This window comes from Epinephelus lanceolatus, chromosome 23 (assembly GCF_041903045.1).
Source record: "Epinephelus lanceolatus isolate andai-2023 chromosome 23, ASM4190304v1, whole genome shotgun sequence".
Lineage (NCBI taxonomy): Eukaryota > Metazoa > Chordata > Actinopteri > Perciformes > Serranidae > Epinephelus > Epinephelus lanceolatus.
Genome location: NC_135756.1, coordinates 4,910,926 through 4,931,274, shown reverse-complemented (window position 1 = coordinate 4,931,274; position 20,349 = coordinate 4,910,926). Strand labels below are relative to the sequence as shown.

At 43.6% G+C, this 20,349-nt stretch overlaps 1 protein-coding gene across 3 annotated transcripts in view; it reads left to right on the top strand.

Annotated features, from left to right (window-relative positions):
* Positions 1–20,349, top strand: part of usp6nl (USP6 N-terminal like) — a 119,654-nt gene that overhangs the window by 85,990 nt on the left and 13,315 nt on the right. For all 3 annotated transcript variants that reach the window (XM_078164948.1, XM_078164946.1, XM_078164947.1), the window contains 7 exons: positions 520–599; positions 3,923–3,962; positions 6,653–6,733; positions 15,505–15,612; positions 17,578–17,687; positions 18,491–18,539; positions 18,838–18,958. In XM_078164948.1, the coding sequence (XP_078021074.1) occupies positions 520–599; positions 3,923–3,962; positions 6,653–6,733; positions 15,505–15,612; positions 17,578–17,687; positions 18,491–18,539; positions 18,838–18,958 (589 nt within the window). The remainder of the gene's footprint in view (positions 1–519; positions 600–3,922; positions 3,963–6,652; positions 6,734–15,504; positions 15,613–17,577; positions 17,688–18,490; positions 18,540–18,837; positions 18,959–20,349) is intronic.

The following is a 20,349-nucleotide window of genomic DNA, read 5'->3' as shown; positions in this document are numbered from 1 at the left end:
TGCGAAATCTCAAGAATGCCTATAGGGAATCTTTCCAAATTTGCCACAAACGTCCATTTGGAATCATGGAGGGATTGATTAGGTTTTGTCGGTCAAGGGTCGAAGATCAAGGTCAGTGTGACATTGCTCACCTCCCATTTCATGAACATGATATCTCAGAAACGTCCAAATTTGGCACAATCCTCTGCTTTGAGTCAAGATTGAAGTGATTAGAATTTAGTGGCCGAGGGTCAAAGGTCAAGGTCACTGTCACCTCACAGAACATGTTTTTGGCCATAACTCAGAAATTCATACACTGACTATGGCAAAATTTTAACCCAAACATCTGATAGGATAAAATTATGGCGTCAACTTCTTGGATCCACTCAGATATCACACACACTGACACATCTGAAACCAGTCATTAGTAGACACTGTTGCCAGTTAACTTCCTGTTGATCTTGATTTGACATGTTCAGTACAGTGCAGTTACATTTCAGTTTTCCGTGTTGTTAACTTCCACTGTCTTCTTGATTCCAGGGAAAAGAGGCCACCGTGGAGCCGTGGGAGGACACCAACTTCCACCTGTATAAAGTCATCGACCGCTTCGGCTTTGTTCAGTAAGGACTCACACAGACAAACATCACAACCTGTCATTACTCCTGATCACTAAATTAATGACCTCCAGACGCCAGTTTGAACAGCAGCACCACACTGAGGGGAGCAGGGAGAAAATGAGAGGCTGTGGAGGCGAGTGTCGCTGAGAGCAGAGTGTGTTTGTGGCTTTGGCCGGGCCGGTCTTGAGGCTGCGAGGCTCTTAAACAGTACTGTGCTGGAGTGTTTTATATATATATAGGCTGGCACACGCAGGCAGGAAACAGCCTGGTTAGCCATAATCACAGGGCATCAGTGTTAACAGAGAGTGGTGCGATCCAGACCAGACGCTAGTGAAACATGGAGGGAGAGATTGAAGGATTGTGGAAGAAAAAAACCTCAGGGTTATATGATTGTTTAAGACAGGGACAGAAGTAGCCTGAGGTGAAGGTCACCGACTGGGCAGAGGAAGAAGATGAAGATGATGCTTCAGACTGGGCAGACCAGCAGCAGGGAAGAGCCAAGAGGACTCATGATCTCCACGTGGTCTGCAGGCTGAAGATGCTGCGTGGACGGAAAGAGCAGAGCAAGAATAGACAATAACTTAAAGGGCGTCTTCACAGATTTTATTTTAGACCCAAGGTCATTCCCTCAAAAACTGGGTTAGTTCAGTGAAGTGTGAAAGCTGCTGTCATCCTCAGTTTAGGAACAGAGAATCAGTCTGAAGTTAGTTCGAAGATCTCTGCAGGGTTTCCCCCACAGGTCATTGTTGCTCAAAGTGCGGCCTGCAGGCCAAATACGGCCCTCAGAAACATCTTATGTGGTCCTCAAAAAACATTAGGCCCGTTTCCACCGCAAGAACTTAGGGGTAAATTTACGGGGCCGGGGCCGTTGGTGCGTGTGTCCACCGCAGGAACCACCCCCGAAGGACAGAGTTCCAGAACTTTTACAGGGGCTAAACAAGTTCCTGCCTCGGAGTAGGTACTCAGAACGGCCCCAAGAGACTCCTGACTGGGGCTTGGGGTTTACTTGGTGCTGATTGGATATACTCAAGGCGGGATGTGACGTTTTGTAATTACTATGGTTATCGTAGATAAGCTGGGCTAACCGTTAGCTGTTAGCCGTTAGCGGTGTCTGTATTAACTCATTAACTCAATATACGGTCTGTGAAAAAAATATTTTTTCCAGCGGATATCTTAGTTACAACATGATTGAGCTAGCAAAGCGGTTTTGTGTTGCTATGTCTGGTATTTATTCAGTTTTGGGAAATCACGATGTCTAGAAAGCATCAGTGGCTGCAGCTGACAGGGACAGCTAACAGCAGCAGCAAAGCTAACATCAGGACGTCATCTGTTAAAAGCCTCCCATTGTCAGATACGACATGAAACTACTCCAGTTAGCTCAATCATGTTGTAACTAAAGACATCCGCTGGAAAAAAAAAAATTCACAGACCGTTTCTTGAGTTATTGAGTTACAGACACTGCTAACAGCTAACAGCGTCTCTACGCCACTACGTCGCCCCGGTCAAAATGGTCGCGCAATGATTACGTCACATCCAGAGCCTGGTAACTTTACAGGAACCTTCCTCCTACTCCGCTCTCTCAGTGGAGACACGGCGGTTGAGAGGGCCGAGCGAGAGGACGTTCATGTAGTAGTTCCTGCCCCCAAATAGTACCAGGAACTTCTTCAGTGGAAGCGGGCCTATTGTTGATATTTGGTTTAATTTAGGTTGTGACATGAGGTGACAGAAATTCAATATCAGGACGTCTAATGTCAGGGTTAATTAGATGATGTCAGATGATGTAGATATTTTGATAAGTAACAAAAATCTAAGGTCGTATGTGTCTTGTGCCACATGCTAACGTCATCCTGATCTAGAGTTTAATCCTGAGGTGTCAAGAACAAAACCCAGCATCATAATGTTGATGTCATCACATCATGAATTCTAACTATGACGTCTGTCGGACGAAAGAGTCCAGTGTCTTTCTGAAGTCGTATTGACATACAGTGACAGCAAGAGGGAGCTGAGCCAGAAGGTAAAGCTTTCGATGTACTGGTCCATCTACGTCCCAACCCTCACCTATGGTCATGAGCTCTGGGTAGTGACCAAAAGAATGAGGTCGTGGATACAAGTGCCCAAAATGAGTTTCCTCCGTGGGGTGTCTGGGCTCAGCCTTAGAGATAGGGTGGGGAGCTCGGAGTAGAGCCGCTGCTCCTTCGCATCGTAAGGGGTCAGTTGAGGTCTGATCAGGATGCCTCCTGGGCGCCTCCCGCTGGAGGTGTTCCGGTCCCGTCCAACTGGTAGGAGGCCCCGGCGCAGACCCAGAACACGCTATAGGGATTATATATCTCATCTGGCCTGGGAACACCTTGGGGTCCCCCAAGAAAAGGTAAAAGGTTTATGCTCGCATGACAACCAGTGGCACCTCGAGAGTCTGTGCAGCAGTTACATTGTGTCATCAATGCTCGTGCTGTTAGCTAAAATGGGTATTAAACTGTGAATTAAACCAAACAATATAGACGACACTACAAATCTATCCATCCATCTATTTTCATCTGCTTATCTGGGGCCAGGCTGCGGGGGCAGCAGGCCGAGCAAAACACCCCAAACGTTAGTCCCCACAACAACACTTTCCAGCTGCTCCTTGGGGTGTTCCCAGCCCAGATGAAACATGTAGTCCCCACAGTGTGTTCTGGGTCTGCCCCGGGGCCTCCTACCAGTAGAACGTGACTGGAACACCTCAAAACTGAGCTGAGCCCAGACACCCTTCGGAGGAAACTCATTTTGGCTGCTTGTATCTGCGATCTCATTCTTTCGGTCACTACCCAGAGCTCATTGGTCTTTGGTCTTGAGCATTTTTTCAGTGATCTGTAAATGTGAAAATAATTTTAGACATGTTAGATCCTTAAAAAAATGGAAATCAAGAACTCGGCTGTCACTTTTCAGCCTGATTTTAAACCAAGAAAGAAGTAAAGAGAAAACAGCGACTGGAAGCTTTTCAGTGGAGATGAAGAGAGAAAAACCCTCCTGCAGGGACTTTGAAACTGAGATAAGCAGCGCAGGAATTGAGGAATGTCTAATGTGTTATTTCCTGTTTGTGTGACCGCTGACATGTTTGATGTTCCTGTCAGAGACAGTGAGACGAGCGCTGACCCGCTGATCACTCAGCTGTTTCATCAGGCAGTGTTTGGTGGTTTTCTGGCAGCGCTGACTGAACTTTAATTCTTCAGCTGCACGTATGACAGCGAGGACAGAACTAAAAATAAACTGGAGGTTAAAACAGAAGTCACAGATCTCTTTATCTCTTCACTCTGATTCACTCCTTCTCTCTCTTCTTCTCTCCTCAGTGAGAATGAACTTCCATCCTACGACTCAGTGGAGGAGAAGGTGAGTTACTGCATTACTTCTCTTTAACTTCTGTATGTCAAACAAATATCCAACTGTGATCTATCTAATGGTCCAGGAAACCATGTAGCCCCCTTTCGCACAGAAGGGGGTGCTGGAGCCTATCTCAGCTGACACTGGGTGAGAGGCTCTGACCAATCAGAGCAGACTGGGCTTAAAGAGACAGTCACTAAAACAGAGTGTTTCAGACAAGCACTTTTTACAGAGATTGCGCGATATTGCCGCCACTAAGTCCCTTCTACATGACTCCTTTGCATTTTTACACAGAACCAAACGACTGCGGTATCATGCTGCTCCAGTGCGTGATTTCAAATAGCATCCCGGCATCTCTGTATCAAAAGAGGCATGATGGGCGTGACGTTTAACACAACAGTGTCAGTCTCTAGGGCAGTGCTTGTCAAACTTTTTGCGCCCAAGGCACACCAAAGGGCCAGCCAAAATCTCAAGGCACACCTGTATATATATTTGTGTACAAAACTTTTTAAAATTACGAAAAAGCACCAATAGGCCCGTTTCCACTGAAGAAGTTCCTGGTACTATTTGGGGGCAGGAACTACTACACGAACGTCCTCTCGCTCGGCCCTCTCAACCGCCGTGTCTCCACTGAGAGAGCGGAGTAGGAGGAAGGTTCCTGTAAAGTTACCGGGCTCTGGATGTGACGTAATCGTTGCGCGACCATTTTGACCTGGGCGACGTAGGGGCGTAGTTAGCTGTTAGCCGTTAGCAGTGTCTGTATTAACTCAATAACTCAATAAATGGTCCGTGAAATTTTTTTTTTTTTTCCCGCGGATGTCTTAGTTACAACATGACTGAGCTAACTGGAGTAGTTTCATGTCGTATCCGACAACGGGAGGCTTTTAACAGATGACGTCCTGATGTTAGCTTTGCTGCTGCTGTTAGCTGTCTCTGTCAGCTGATGCTTTCTAGACATCGTGATTTCCCAAAACTGAATAAATACCAGACATAGCAACACAAAACTGCTTTGCTAGCTCAATCATGTTGTAACTAAGATATCCGCTGGACTGGAAAAAATATTTTTTCATGGACCATTTATTGAGTTAATGAGTTAATACAGACACCGCTAACGGCTAACGGCTAACAGCTAACAGCTAACGGTTAGCCCAGCTTATCTATGATAACCATAGTAATTACAAAACGTCACATCCCGCCTTGAGTATATCCAATCAGCACCAAGTAAACCCCAAGCCCCAGCCAGGAGTCTCTCAGGGCCGTTCTGAGTACCTGCTCCGAGGCAGGGACTTGTTTAGCCCCTGTAAAAGTTCCGGAACTCTGTCCTTGGGGGGTGGTTCCTGCGGTGGAGACACGCACCAACGGCCCCGGCCCCGTAAAATTACCCCGAAGTTCCTGTGGTGGAAACGGGCCTAATAACATAAATTTAAATGGAATATAATGTAAGAGAATGTTATGTGTTGCACACAAAAAAATCCCTCACGCCAAGGGAGACAAATAGGTTCCCTGTGAAGGTTTTTCATATTATTTTTTTTGCCTTTATTAGGAAATGGGTGTGCATAACACACTGATACAGTCAATTAGAAATTCATTCATAATTTTTTGCAGAGGACCAGTTGAATATTGCAGTAATAATGTGTGGTTATCACAAAGTCCCACCGCACACCTGGATTGGCATCACGGTGCAACATTTGAGAAATACTGATCTAGAGTGACGTATAACGTACATAACAACAGCGCTTTATAAACAATAACAATGGTGTCAACAATCATTTACCATCTCCGGCGATACAGCAGCTGACCTCGTCCTCTGCTCGGAGGGTAAGGACCTCATTTGCGGACATTTCGGGCTGCTGTTCTTCGAGTTAGCTGCTAACTGCTATCAACTGCTTTTTAAATCTCATGCAGTTAGTTGTACACATAAGACGTCGTCAAAACATTATTACAGCCTCCCTTAAAGGTCGAAACAACGTCCCCTCATTCTAGGATCGTACCTTATATACAGAACAGTGAGGTGGAATGACAGCGGATATTCCGTCCTTGAACAGGCGTTGTAAAAGGAGCTACAGAGGTTGAATACAGCACAAACAGCTGCCTGTTGTGACACCTCAGAGTGTTTTCAAAATGTCTTTCTGTCTGTTGAATGTTTTTTTGTTGTTGTTACAACTTGTGATGTTTGGCAGGTTTTAAAATGATGTGTCAACACATCAAGTGTTGCATTCATGTGTCATGGGAAATAGGAGATTTCACACTTGAAAAGCTCTTGACACGTACATATTACTGTGGTCTACAGGGTTTGGGGATAGACCCTGACTCCAAAAGATATCAATGTTACCATTTTATTTAACATTTAATTCCCACAGAATTTAGAAACCTATTACTAATTTGAAACTGATGAATAAAAACAAGATGTTTTGTGATACTTGTTCCCAAAGTAACACACAACAACAAATGTGTTTTGTTCTGCTGTAGAACATGAGCTCACTCAGAAGCGCACATGCTCATAAAATGTGGAGAAGCTGATCAACATCTTCAGAGGGCCTTAATTAGAGCGTCTCAGCAGCTTCAAACCACTTTGAACATACAGTATGAACACTTGCAAGTCGTCGCTCTGACAGTGATTCCCATCGGACACGAGCGCAGCCACAGAAGGACCGACGAGAGAGGAAGTTATTAATGTGTCACTTCTTGTTTTCACTCAGCAAAAACACCTGGAGGTGGAGAGGACCACAAAATGGCTGAAGATGCTGAAGAGCTGGGACAAATACAAGAACAGTGAGAAGGTGAGCTTCTGTTTGTCGCTACGTCTCATCCTCCATCTTCACCCTGTCGGACCTCCGTCTGTCTGTCAGTTAGTTTCTCTCACTTGTCAGAGAGGGATTTATTAAAGGTGAATTCTGGTATTTTTCAACCTGGACCCTGTTGTTTTTGTGTCTGAGTGACTCGTGGGAACAAAACCTTTTAAGTGGTCCAGTGTTGAGTGAGAGAACAGGCTGCAGGGTAACCACTTGGGCAGGTCCCGCCACTAAAAGTGTTTGTTTACAGGCTCTGATTGTTGTTTTGAGTGTCTTACAACGCTACAGATCCTACAGAGAAATGAAGCGTTTTTCCATACCCTTCGCTTCTTCCAGTCTGTATCCAAGACTCGCTAACGAGGAGTGTCGTTCTGAAATCTCATGAGAAGTGACTTGTTGCAGGAAGAAAACTGTGGAAACATTAGTGAGAGTTGGAGAGAGAAGTTTTACTAGAGTGCAGCAAGCGTATCTTAGGGTGCTTTCACACCTGTCCCGTTTGGTTCAGTTCAATTGAAGTTGGTTTGCCCCCTCAGTGTGGTTCATTTGCGCAGGTGTGAACACAGCAATCACACTCAGGTGTGCACCAAAACAACTGGACTGAGACCTTCTTGAAGAGGTGGTCTCGGTCCGGTTATTCAATTCAATTCAATTTTATTTATAAAGCCCAATATCACAAATCACAATTTGCCTCACAGGGCTTTACAGCATACGACATCCCTCTGTCCTTAAGACCCTCACAGCGGATAAGGAAAAACTCCCCAAAAAAAAAACCCTTTAACGGGGAAAAAAAACGGTAGAAACCTCAGGAAGAGCAACTGAGGAGGGATCCCTCTTCCAGGACGGACAGACGTGCAATAGATGTCGTACAGAACAGATCAGCATAATAAATTAACAGTAATCCATATGACACAATGAGAGAGAGAGAGAGAGAGAGAGAGAGAGAGAGAGATGCAGGTAATGACAGTAGCTTACAGATGAACTCTGGTGCGGTTCGTTTGTGGTGAGAAGGTGTTCCGACCTGGATCTGAACCAACTGCAGTCACATGACACATTGTTTGGGTTAATACTAGCCAATCACAGAACAGCAGGGTGGAACTAGGGGCAAACTTCTTGGGAAAAAAATACTGCAAATGTCTGAGGGGTGGGCAGAGAAAGAGGAGGAGACTAATTTGCATATTGATAAATCAGTGCATACAAAATGGAGCAGAATTGTAAAGTCACATTCGAGTCATTTTACGGCATGAAGGGATTTTTTTTGCCTCTGTGCTGGTGATAGCTGTGGCATTATGTCCATACATACATCCCCTTCACCTAAAAGCACTATCTCAAGAGCATCTTGAGGGATTTTTTCAAATTTGGCACAAACGTCCACTTGGACTCAACTGTGAACTGATTAGATCTTGGTGGTCAAAGGTCACTGTGACCTCGTCTGTCTCATTCTCGTAAACATGATATCTCAAGAACACTTTGAGGGACTTTTTTTTATTTTTAAATTTTACATTTGGCACGAACATCCACTTGGATTTAAGGATAAACTGATTAGATTTTGGTGGTCAAAGGTCACTGTGACCTTGTCTGTCTCATTCTTGTAAACATGATATCTCAAGAACACTTTGAGGGACTTTTTTAAAAATTTGGCACAAACGTCCACTTGGACTCAACTGTGAACTGATTAGATCTTGGTGGTCAAAGGTCACTGTGACCTCGTCTGTCTCATTCTCGTAAACATGATATCTCAAGAACACTTTGAGGGACTTTTTTTTATTTTTATTTTTTACATTTGGCACGAACATCCACTTGGATTTAAGGATAAACTGATTAGATTTTGGTGGTCAAAGGTCACTGTGACCTTGTCTGTCTCATTCTTGTAAACATGATATCTCAAGAACACTTTGAGGGACTTTTTTAAAAATTTGGCACAAACGTCCACTTGGACTCAACTGTGAACTGATTAGATCTTGGTGGTCAAAGGTCACTGTGACCTCGTCTGTCTCATTCTCGTAAACATGATATCTCAAGAACACTTTGAGGGACTTTTTTTTATTTTTAAATTTTACATTTGGCACGAACATCCACTTGGATTTAAGGATAAACTGATTAGATTTTGGTGGTCAAAGGTCACTGTGACCTTGTCTGTCTCATTCTTGTAAACATGATATCCCAAGAACACTTTGAGGGACTTTTTTAAAAATTTGGCACAAACGTCCACTTGGACTCAACTATGAACTGATTAGATCTTGGTGGTCAAAGGTCACTGTGACCTTGCAACTATCATATTCTTGTGAATGCAATACTTCAAGAAGGCCTAGAGGGAATTATCTCTAATTTGGCACCGACGTCCACTGAGATTTAAGAATGAACTCATAAAATTTGGTGGTTGAGGGTCACGATGACCTTTTTGGCCGTAAGTCAAGAATTCATACACTAATTATGACAAAATTCCACGTAAGTGTCTGATAAAATGAAGTGATCACATTTTATATCCAAAAGGTCAAAGGTTAACTTCGCTGTGACATCATAATATTTAGCAAAAACACTTTTTTAGCCATTACTCAACATCATATCTCAGAAACAGAAGGGGCGTCCACCTTGAAGTCGTCATCATTAGTTTATCATCCCAAATATCTACTTCTCTAGATGTATTGGGTTATCTTTCTTTCTTTTTTGCAGCTATCCCAAAATGCAGAAGGTCTTAGACATAAAGCTCTGTAGTACAATAACACCATCATGACTTCACTGGGTGTTTGTGCTGTAGTCGTCCTGTCAGAGTGAGTGTCTTCCTCCCACGTGCACCATCAGAGGAGGGCAGGTATCAGTTATGGCTGCCTTCATTAGAGCTGTATTTGGGTGGAGGCTGTGTTGTGGTGTTGCCTGGAGCGTCACCATGTCCTTCACTTGTATGTTTGCCTTCAGCAGGGATTTAGTGTGTGTGGGCTTTGAAAAGTGAAATACACTGATGGCTGCCACTAAGAGCGCACTGAGACTCATTCTGCAGCATCGCCTCCTCTTTGTTTGAGAGAAACGTTCACAGCCAAGGACACAGAGGAGTGTTTAGTCCTCCCCTCCATCACATCACTCCAACTCTTTCTTCTTTAAAGCTTCAGGGATATTTCTTTTTCTTCTTTGTCGGCTCTGCTTTCAGCTCTGCGAGGAATCGGGTCACGCTTGATCCGTCTCTTATTTTGTTTCCGCACTTGCCAGCTGCTGAGAACATTTAGCCCGCAGTGTGAGAGTACAAGAGAGCGCAGCAGATGTAAAGCAGCCTCGTCGCGCCACACTCCACGAATTTGGCTGGAGGTTGTAGTGTTTAGCAGAACAGTAGTAATATTGTGGCGTTGATGAGGTGGAATCAGTGAGTCAGACTAAAGCTGTGTCACAGTGCCGTTCTTCATAATAAGTGGCACATTAATTGTGTCGTCGTGGTGCTGGAGGCTCGGTGATGTGGCTCAGCGGCTGTGTTGGTTGTAGCTAGATTTGTTTGTGGTAACGTAAGCATGAACAGGAAAACTGTTGGCGTTGCTTCTCGTTCAACAGTTGTGTAAAGCTAACTTGCTGCTGCAACAAAGACCCTTTTATGTATTAATGAACTTTATGAGCTGTCAAGTTGTCATCTGTTTGTGGCTCAGTGGATGTGATGTATCGTCCCTTGCGCAGGTTTTGATTTGAAGGCGACAACTGTTGGGACAGAGTTGGACGGGGGCTGGTCCAGTCTGAGTCAGTGGGTGACAGTCTGTAGACAGGGCAACGAGACGAGTTGAAACAGGCAACTACTGTCAACGCTGTATTCTGCAACGTTGTCAGGTGACACCATCAGCCGGCTTGAGTCGAGCTCAGACCGGCCAGTTCACACTGATGCAACTTTTTTTCTGCAGCGTTCTAAAACGGTTTCGTCTCATCGCAAATCTTTGGTCTGAACTGGGCCTTTAGTTCAAGTCATTCCCATAAAAGAGTTTTTAAACATATTTGATATTTGCGACTGACATTGGACACCTGTGATGTCACCTTTGTGTCAGCTGACGGAGACAGTTCCCTGTTGTACACACCTCTCCATCCAGGATCTCTACGAACTCTTTTTTGGCCTTTTCAGCACATATGTCGCTGCATATAAGCAGAACAAGCTGCTGGTTGTCGTCCATGTTTGTTTTGGTACAAGAACACACAAAACTGGATCAGGTATTCTTTTAGTTCAAGTGTGTGAAAACAATGAGCTGCAGTTAATACATAGTAAATGGAAAGGAGGACCAGAACAGCACGGATTCACAGAAATGTAAATGTTGACACGTGTGTTAAACACACACACACACACACACTCTCAAAGGATGATTAGTCTAACAGCTGCTCTCATTGACTCGCTCATCAGAGCCTAATTACAAAGGCTGTTGCACGAGAAACTAGTGAGTCCCAAGTGTGGTGATGGGAGGTTGATGGAGTGTATGCTCTGGATACCAGACGCACACACAGGCACACGACCTTATGTCATTAATTCTGAGATGACACACACTCATACAGCTCTGATTTTTAATAGGAAACACACAAGCACACATATATTGTGTGTCACAAACGCTGACGTGCAGGCGACAACAGTTGACTTATGACTCTTTATACGCTCTCAGCTCGTACTCACATCTCCATAAATCAGTTTTGTCCACGGGAGAATTTTGAAGCAGCAAAACATTTCAGGTTGAAGACCAAATATATAATAAAATAAAATCTCATCACTGGTCCTCCTCAGTGATGCTAAAAGTTCAGTTTCCCCCTCAGACTCGTCCACAAAGCAGCTGAAAGCAACTTTCACTGAAGAACTCAGAGAACGTCTGAGCTAACCTGTTGGTACATCATGTTTTATGAATAATCTTAATCACTAGATCAACAATAATTGGTTGACGATGAGTTAATTTTCTGTCAGTTGACAAATTTTTGCAGCTCTATAGCAAAGAAATCTTTATTCTTTAATGTTGTTGTTCTACATATAGCGCCAGTTTTAACAGGAAACCTGTTAAGGGCAATTAAATCTGATTATAAACCGGCTCCATACCCATCTGAACATTTCAGGTGCAGTTCTAACCTGGTTCAAATCTTATCTGACAGGAAGAGACTATGTTGTGTTCCTGTTTGAGTCGCTGTCTTCCAAAATTGAGGTCAGTTGTGGTGTCACCCAGGGGTCCATTCTTGGACCCACTCTTTTTAATCTGTACATGTTGCCTCTGGTGAATATCATTAGTGAGCTTGAAAGTGATTTCCATTCCGATGCTGACAATACTCAAATGTACATTTCATTCTCTTCAGATGATGCAAGCCCAATTGAAAAATTGTCATGCTGTATTGATCAAATTTAAATGTGGATGTTGCAAAATTTGTTGCAACTCAACAGGGACAAAACTGAACTTCTAATCATCAGTACAAAAAAAAAAAAAAAAATTTCAATTTGGCTGTGGAAGTATCCACTGACTGTTTGATGTTCTTAAAGTTGGGGTGAGCCATCTTATTTTGGTGTCATTGGGCAAAGATCCCATAATATCCTTTGAGCATATTGTAATACAAGTGGTCTGAGAGAAAACTAGACTTCTGCTTCTCCTCTTGTCTCTGTTGTCAGGCTTTAGAAAATCTGGCCTGTGATGAAAGACTTTGCCCAATCACAGGTCATATCAGAGTGAGAGTCAAGTCACAGCGTATCCTCCACCTCATTTACTGCTGCTATGGACCACCTCGCTGGGAGGAGAGCAGGCAGCAGCTCCGGAGACTGACCCCCAGTCAGTGGCCACAACAACCCAAAACCAGCAAGTGCAAACCCCCAACAGCCCTGACTCCTGCCAGTTCAGCAAACTTTCTGTTACTGCCGTTACACAAGTTAGAACCAGGGCCCCTGCTGATTACCAGCCCGCTGGAACCCTGGGCCCACCTTCTCCCAGCAAAGCAGTCCACAGTAGCAGGGAGCGAGGCGGAGGGACCGTGGGGTGGTCTCATCTGTGCTCTAAGCTAGCTAAACTGTCATTGTTAAAGTGCAGAGGTTATTCCTGTTCCAGTAATAAGTTTGATAAACAGCATCAACTTGAAATGTCACTTGTCTTAAGGCGGCTACAGTGTGCGAAACTTTGTTTCTGTTTTCATCGCTGTCTCCTGCTGGTCCATCACCTGCCTTAAACAGTACGTGGATGTGCTTTGTAACAGTCCATTTTTCTTCTAGTGTTTTTGGCAGTTACCAGACGGCTTCAGCTGCATTACCACCTCCTTCTGTACTGGAGGAGCCAACGCTGATTTGCATGTAGCTGTGAAAACAAGCACAGATTGTACATAAAAGTGGATCTGAAACGGATATGAGACATTTTAAATGAAGTGTAAACAGGGCTGTGGTGACTTTGGAGTCCTCTGCACCGCCTCTAACTTCTCACAGATGTCAGAGTGTTATTGTCAGACTAAGAACCTGAGGAATCCTGAAGTTAGCACCAAACTCTGCCGGTCAGGAGCTGCTTTTATCCTCAGGGTGTTCTGTGAATACAGCGGCCTAATAGAAGGACTGTCCTCTTTACTTGTGTTCCCTGTCAGTCACCTGCACAGCACGTTTACAGTCACAACACCTCCTGTATTTGCTGTATTACTGTTCCGCCTGGTTGGCTTTTAATAGCTGTAGACGGAGAATTCACTGCTCCGATTAGCTTTGCTGTTCCAGCAGTTTGGGTTTTAAGACTTAATCTTCCTCGCCGGGAGTCCGGCTGATTTTCCATCTCTTTGTGGGCACTGAATTACTCCGGAGTGTTCTGCATGCAAAGCAGTCTCTGTAACTTTCTCTCGCTCTGCCCACAATCTCTCCTGGAGCTCGTCCAGCCAGATGGTCGCGGTTCACCTTCCAAAGCCCTCTGCTTTTGCTCAGGGAGAGCGCCGAGTACACTCATGCGTACACTGTTTGTATCTCTGACATCTCTGACACGCTCACAGCAACTTGGTTGATGGGTTTCTCTATTCTGGATAATTTTTTTAGAAACTGCTGCAGGCTGCGATTGCATCTCTGAGGTCTGCAGCAGCAACACCCTCTGAACAGAAAACTGTGTTTTTCACACTTGTTTCACCTTCACTGGCATCACACCATGACTGAGTTATTTAGCTTTGAGTTATCTAAATCATTTCGTGCACTGGGAGCCCACATTTGTTTTTAAAAAGTTCTATAGAAGTTATTAATGGCATTAATCTACATAGAGAACTAACGTCCAGGATCAGTGGAGCCACATCGTACAGATCAAATGACTTGAAAACAAGATTTCACTTTTTAAAAGATTATGAATCTTCAAACTTTTATAACTTGTCTGGGTAACAGATCAAAAAGTCCGACATCTCCAGGTAAAACAACACCTGATAAATAACAATAGCTCACAAAATTAGTTCATTTCTTGCAAAATCCAACGTAACAGCAATAATATTTGCATCCATCCATTTTCAACCCTTTATCTGAAGCCTGGTCTCGGGGGCAGCACACCGAGCAAAGCACCCCAGACGTCCCTCTCCCCAGCAACACTTTCAAGCTCCTCCTGGAGGACCCCAAGGCGTTCCCAGGCCAGATGAGATATGTAATCCCTCCAGTGTGTTCTGGGTCTGCCCCGGGGCCTCCTACCAATGGGATGTGCTCTGAGGTGCCCAGGAGGATCCTGATCAGATGCCCAAACCACCTCAACTGACCTCTTTCAATGTGAAGGAGCAGCGGCTCTACTCCGAGCTCCCTCTGGATATCTGTGTTCCTCACCCTATCTGTAAAGCTGAGCCCAGCCGCCCTACGGAGGAAGCTCGTTTCAGCCACTTGTATCTGCGATCTCATTCTTTCGGTCACTACCCAGAGCTCATGACCATAGGTGAGGGTTGGGACGTAGATGGACCAGCCTTCTGGCTCAGCTCCCTCTTCACCACGATGGTCTGGCACAGTGCCTGCATCACTGCTGAAGCCCCACCAAACTGCTGATCCATGTCACGCTCCATTCTACCCTCACTCGTAAACAAGACCCTGAGATACTTGAACTCCCTCGCTTGAGGGAGTAAAGTCTGCAGTGATGCAGGCACTGCGCTGGGCCATCGTGGTGAAGAGGGAGCTGAGCTGAAAGACAAAGCCTTTGATTTACTGGTCCATCTACGTCCCAACCCTCATTTATGGTCATGAGCTCTGGGTAGTGACCGAAAGTTTCCTCTGAAGGGTGGCTGGAGCTACCACTGGTTGGAGGCCCTGGGGCAGACCCAGAACACACTGGAGGGATTACATATCTCATCTGGCCTGGGATCGCTCAGTGTCCCCCAGGAGGAGCTGGAAAGTGTTGCTGGGGAGAGGGACGTCTGGGGTGCTTTGCTTAGCTTGCTGCGCCCGCGACCCAGCCCCGGATATGCAGATGAAAACGGATGGATGGATGAATGGACCATACAAAGTAATTATACTTACAAGTAAGAAAGCTTAAGCACTTAAAATAGATGCAGGAAGATGGAATAGGAAGGAAGTAATCAACATACAAGTATTTCCATATTGAGTCTGTTGGACAAATGGGCATCTGAAGTCATCGAGGATTGCATAATAATATCGGTATGTCATCTGTATCAGCCAATATTGGCTCTAAAATGAAGAACTGGCCGACAGAAAATGCATTACTGTGTCAGTTCTTTCATATAGGTGCTGTGAACCTTCATACTCATACTGTTCTCAGCTCTGGTCTAAATGTCATAGAGTTTCTGAGGTGAGCACAGCTGCTCCTCTCTCTAACAATGACCTCCTGCTGTTTGTTTCCTTCCAGCTGGTCAGGAGGGTCTATAAGGGAATTCCCCTGCAGCTCCGAGGGGAGGTGTGGTGCCTGCTGCTTGATATTCCCAAAATAAAGGAGGAGAAGAAAGACTTCTACGAGGTAAGGAGCCTGCACCTCTGTACAGTCCTGCTCCCCCACACACACTTTATAAAATCAGCCTTCGTTACAGCTCGAGCCTCATAAAGATACATCAGCGAGCACCTTGACTTGATTTGATTTCTCGGAGCTTCAGAGGGCACGATGAGGGTTCGGAGGCTTAATTGTGTTTGTGTGAATCTGCACACTGTAAAGAACAGACAAACTTTGGATCTCATTAGAAAGTTTAGCTGGTAGGATCAATAACTGCGCTGCCTTCAGTTGCTCTGTGGAAGGATTGTAATTATGAGTGGAGAGCAGAGAGGTGGAGGTAAACAAAGCAAACACAGAGGGAAATCTAAGCTGCGAGTCAGAACATCTCTGTCAATAATAATCTTTTTTTTTTTTTTAATCTTTTCTGAGTGTGGAATTCTATTTAATCTGTTTTTCACCAATTCTGTCTGAACTGAACTGCTACTGTACGTCTCTTTTTAAAGTTTTACCCAAAATTTGATTGGATTTTTTATTAGGAATTCAAAGCACAAGGACTCAGAGGAGTATCAGGACACAAAACTCACAGAGGACAGAACTTAAATGCATCACGAAGGACATATATTTCCAAAGCGATCCACGATGGAAACAACAAACAACACATGGAAACATACAAATCAATGGAAATTAACAGATTACAAACCTAATTGTCTCCTCCGCAATATTCCTGCATAGTAGGGATGAGTGAGTACATCATTACCTGAATCTGGATCTGTTCAATCAACTAAATTATCTGTATCTGTACTCAGAATGGGCGGGGCATATGTCAGAAGTGGGTGGGCTTTAAATTGAAAGGGGGTTGGGCCTAATTCTGAGTCGTTATTTGAAGCCTGAAATTCATATGGATTGATCAGAAGTTACAGTATTTATTCCCAATCAGTCTTTTTTCAGCGCATTGGCAGTATAAAAACAAAATCAGGGAGTGGAGCGAGTGCGCCTTTTTCGGGGCAATGGGGGGCGTGAGCAAGTAACAAAACGTGTAGCTCAGCGTGTGACGTAAACAGTGACGTGGGAGGGAAGCCGTGGCTGGTCAGTCCTTCGGCGATTCTCTCATAAGTCGGCCCGTTCTTCACCGTCCCCGTCATCTGACGGTTAATGGCCTCTTCGTTTGCGAGGACAAGGAGGGCGCGCAATTCCTTGTCTCCCCAGTTGCTCATCTTTACAGTGTCTGTCAGGTTTGTGTTTCCCTCTTGCTACTAGCTGCTTGCTAATTCCTGCTATCAGCTGTTTCCTGTTTATCCACCGCCAGTGGCTCGCACGTGCGGTGTCATCAACAGCTCCTCCCACAAGTCATCAACAGCCCCTCCTGTTGCGGAAGGGTGCCTCTTTTTAAACCAAAAAGGTTCCACCAATATGTCTACCCTACGAGGCGGACAAATTGGGCACCTCGGGTCAACTTGCCAATCCGGCTGTGTGTGTCCAAATGCTCGCAGCTGGCCGGCAAAATGGCCCAACATTTGCCGAAAATCTGGCAGTGTAAAAGGGGCTACAGAACCTAAGCAATGTACTGCTGTGGACGGGCGCATCAGCAATACGTACTTTAACTAGCAGAAGTTGTACGGTTGAGAAAATGCGGTGCCAAAGGACAGGGCTGTCTGACAGCAAGGAAAATATTCTCAATGAAGCGTCCAATCAGACTGATATCGACTTTTTTGGGCAGGCCATTTTTATCGTGGCTAAATATGTTTTGCTGTTACCCCTGCCCACCGCAGTACACACAGCTTCTGTGGTGGCGCTCATGTCTGCTTCTCCAAACTGGGGGTGTTCCAACCGCTATTTACTGTAAGCTATAAACTGACTCTGGATAAGTACCTCTTACACCCTTTCTTCAAAAGATCCAAACTCTCCCTTTACTCTATAAAAAGTTCTGATTGTACACATGATGGTTTCGTCACTCTTTATGTTCTTTATGTTTGTTTGTTTTCCGGTCGTCTACAGAAACTAAAAGCCCGAGCCAGAGGACTCTCCCCAGACATCCGTCAGATTGACCTGGATGTGAACCGGACCTACAGGGACCACATCATGTTCATGCATCGCTACGATGTCAAGTGAGTCCCTCCAGAATTCCCTTTTACCATTGTATTTACTCTGTTTTGTATCCGTCACACATAACAAACATGATCAGAGTAGAAGAAAAGCAAACATATAGTGTATCAACAGACTTCTCTTGGATTTTAACAGGCTTATGCAGGATTAATCACATGGCAACAATTCAGCTCCTGTTCTGTTTATTCTAGAAAAATATACGTTAGATAATTTTCCTGTACGGCTGAAGAGGCAAAAAGAAAAAAGACTGTACAGCACTGCTCTTCACTGTTTGACTTGCAACTAATATCGGAAACAAACAGAGCAGAGACACCAGAGGAGTCGACACAGAGACAAACTTAAATAAGTGCTTTAAATGTATTTTAGCACTTAATATAACAAGTGCACTGTCAGACTGGAGCAACGTTTTTACTGTTAATTAATTACATTTAGAAAGTATTAATAATCAAACAGATTAAGGCTCAGCAAAGGCTCAAAGCTTTCCCAATATGGAAGTGAGACAGCTCACGTCCTGTTTTTCAGTTTGGACTTCTGCTTTGTTACGTAGATTTGGCTACATAAATTAACACCAGTATAATTTGCTTTTTCACGCTGCTTGAGTGAAATTAAAAACAAAACATATTGCAGCCCTTCCAGCACACACTTCATTTCCATGCATCAGGAGGATATTGTGCATGACATTTACACCTACAATGGAGCTTCCAGGTCGTACACGTGGGATTTAACTGGAGGTTTAAGATGCAGTCAGGATGCAGAACCAAAACCTCTGGCTCTAAACTCTGTTTATTGTGGTTTGTGTTTTCAGGCAGCAGGCTCTCTTCCACGTCCTCACAGCCTACTCCATGTACAACACGGTGAGTCATTCACACTGTCTGCAGAAAGGTTACTTTGCTTCTACTATCAGCACGTGTCTGTTTTCTTTAGGTTTTGAATGCGTTTTCACACCTGTTAAAGTTAAAGCTACAAGTACACAATAATTTTAGTGCGTCCTACTGAATGTAGAACTCCGAGGTAATGATGGATAAAAACTGACCAGAAGAGAGAATGAGTGGATGTGTTTTGTACACAATAGATCGGGATGTAGAACTCAGTGTTTGGCTCATGGACACAATCAGCTTATCGTTACTCCCTGATGTATATGTGTGTTTGCAGGAGGTGGGCTACTGCCAGGGCATGAGCCAGATCACAGCTCTGCTGCTGATCTACATGAATGAAGAGGACGCCTTCTGGGCTCTGGTTAAACTGCTATCTGGACAGAAGCACGCCATGCACGGTAACACATATCAACTCATTTTTATGGGCTTAAGAAATTTTAGAAAAGCACGTCTTGCAGCATATTCGACCTGAACGACCAGCATCCACTGAATGGAGCTGAGTTAGGCTCTGACTCTGTGTCAGTGTAGCGTGACTGGTCTGTTTTTGCTGATCTTTTAAGCTCAAACTTCAAGTGGAAGTCATCGACAGTTAATCTGACGCTTTCACATTTTTTCAACATGCTATACTATGACTTTTTTTCCTTTTTTTCGACATGCTATACTATGACTCTTTTTTTTTTCTTTTTTTTCGACATGCTATACTGACTTTTTTCCTTTTTTTCGACATGCTATACTATGACTTTTTTTTTTCTTTTTTTTCGACATGCTGACTTTTTTTTCATTTTTTTTCGACATGCTATACTATGACTTTTTTTTTTTTTCGACATGCTATACTATGACTTTTTTGTTTTTTTTCCAACATGCTATACTATGACTTTTTTTGTTTTTTTTCAACATGCTATGACTTTTTTTTTTCATTTTTTTCGACATGCTATACTATGACTTTTTTTTTCATTTTTTTCGACATGCTATACTATGACTTTTTTTTCCATTTTTTCGACATGCTATACTATGACTTTTTCTTTTCTTTTTTTCGACAAGCTATACTATGACGTTATCAGTTTTTTCGACATGCTATACTATGACGTTTTTATCAGTTTTTGCGACATGCTATACTATGACTTTTTTCGACATGCTATACTATGACGTTTTTATCAGTTTTTTCGACATGCTATACTATGACTTTTTTATCAGTTTTTTCGATATGCTATACTATGACTTTTTTATCAGTTTTTTCGACATGCTATACTGTGACGTTTTTATCAGTTTTTTCGACATGCTATACTATGACTTTTTTATCAGTTTTTTCGACATGCTGTACTATGACTTTTTTGACATGCTATACTATGACTTTTTTTTATCAGTTTTTTCGATATGCTATACTATGACTTTTTTCAACATGCTATACTATGACTTTTTTCGACATGGTATACTATGACTTTTTTCAACATGCTATGACTTTTTTCGACATGCTATACTATGACTTTTTTCAACATGCTATACTATGATTTTTTTCGACATGCTATACTATGACTTTTTATCAGTTTTTCGACATGCTATACTATGACTTTTTTCGACATGCTATCCTATGACTTTTTTGACATGCTATGCTATGACCTTTTTTTTATCAGTTTTTCGACATGCTATACTATGACTTTTTTGACATGCTATGCTTTGACTTTTTTTTATCAGTTTTTCGACATGCTATACTATGACTTTTTCCGACATGCTATACTATGACTTTTTATCAGTTTTTTGACATGCTATACTATGACTTTATCAGTTTTTT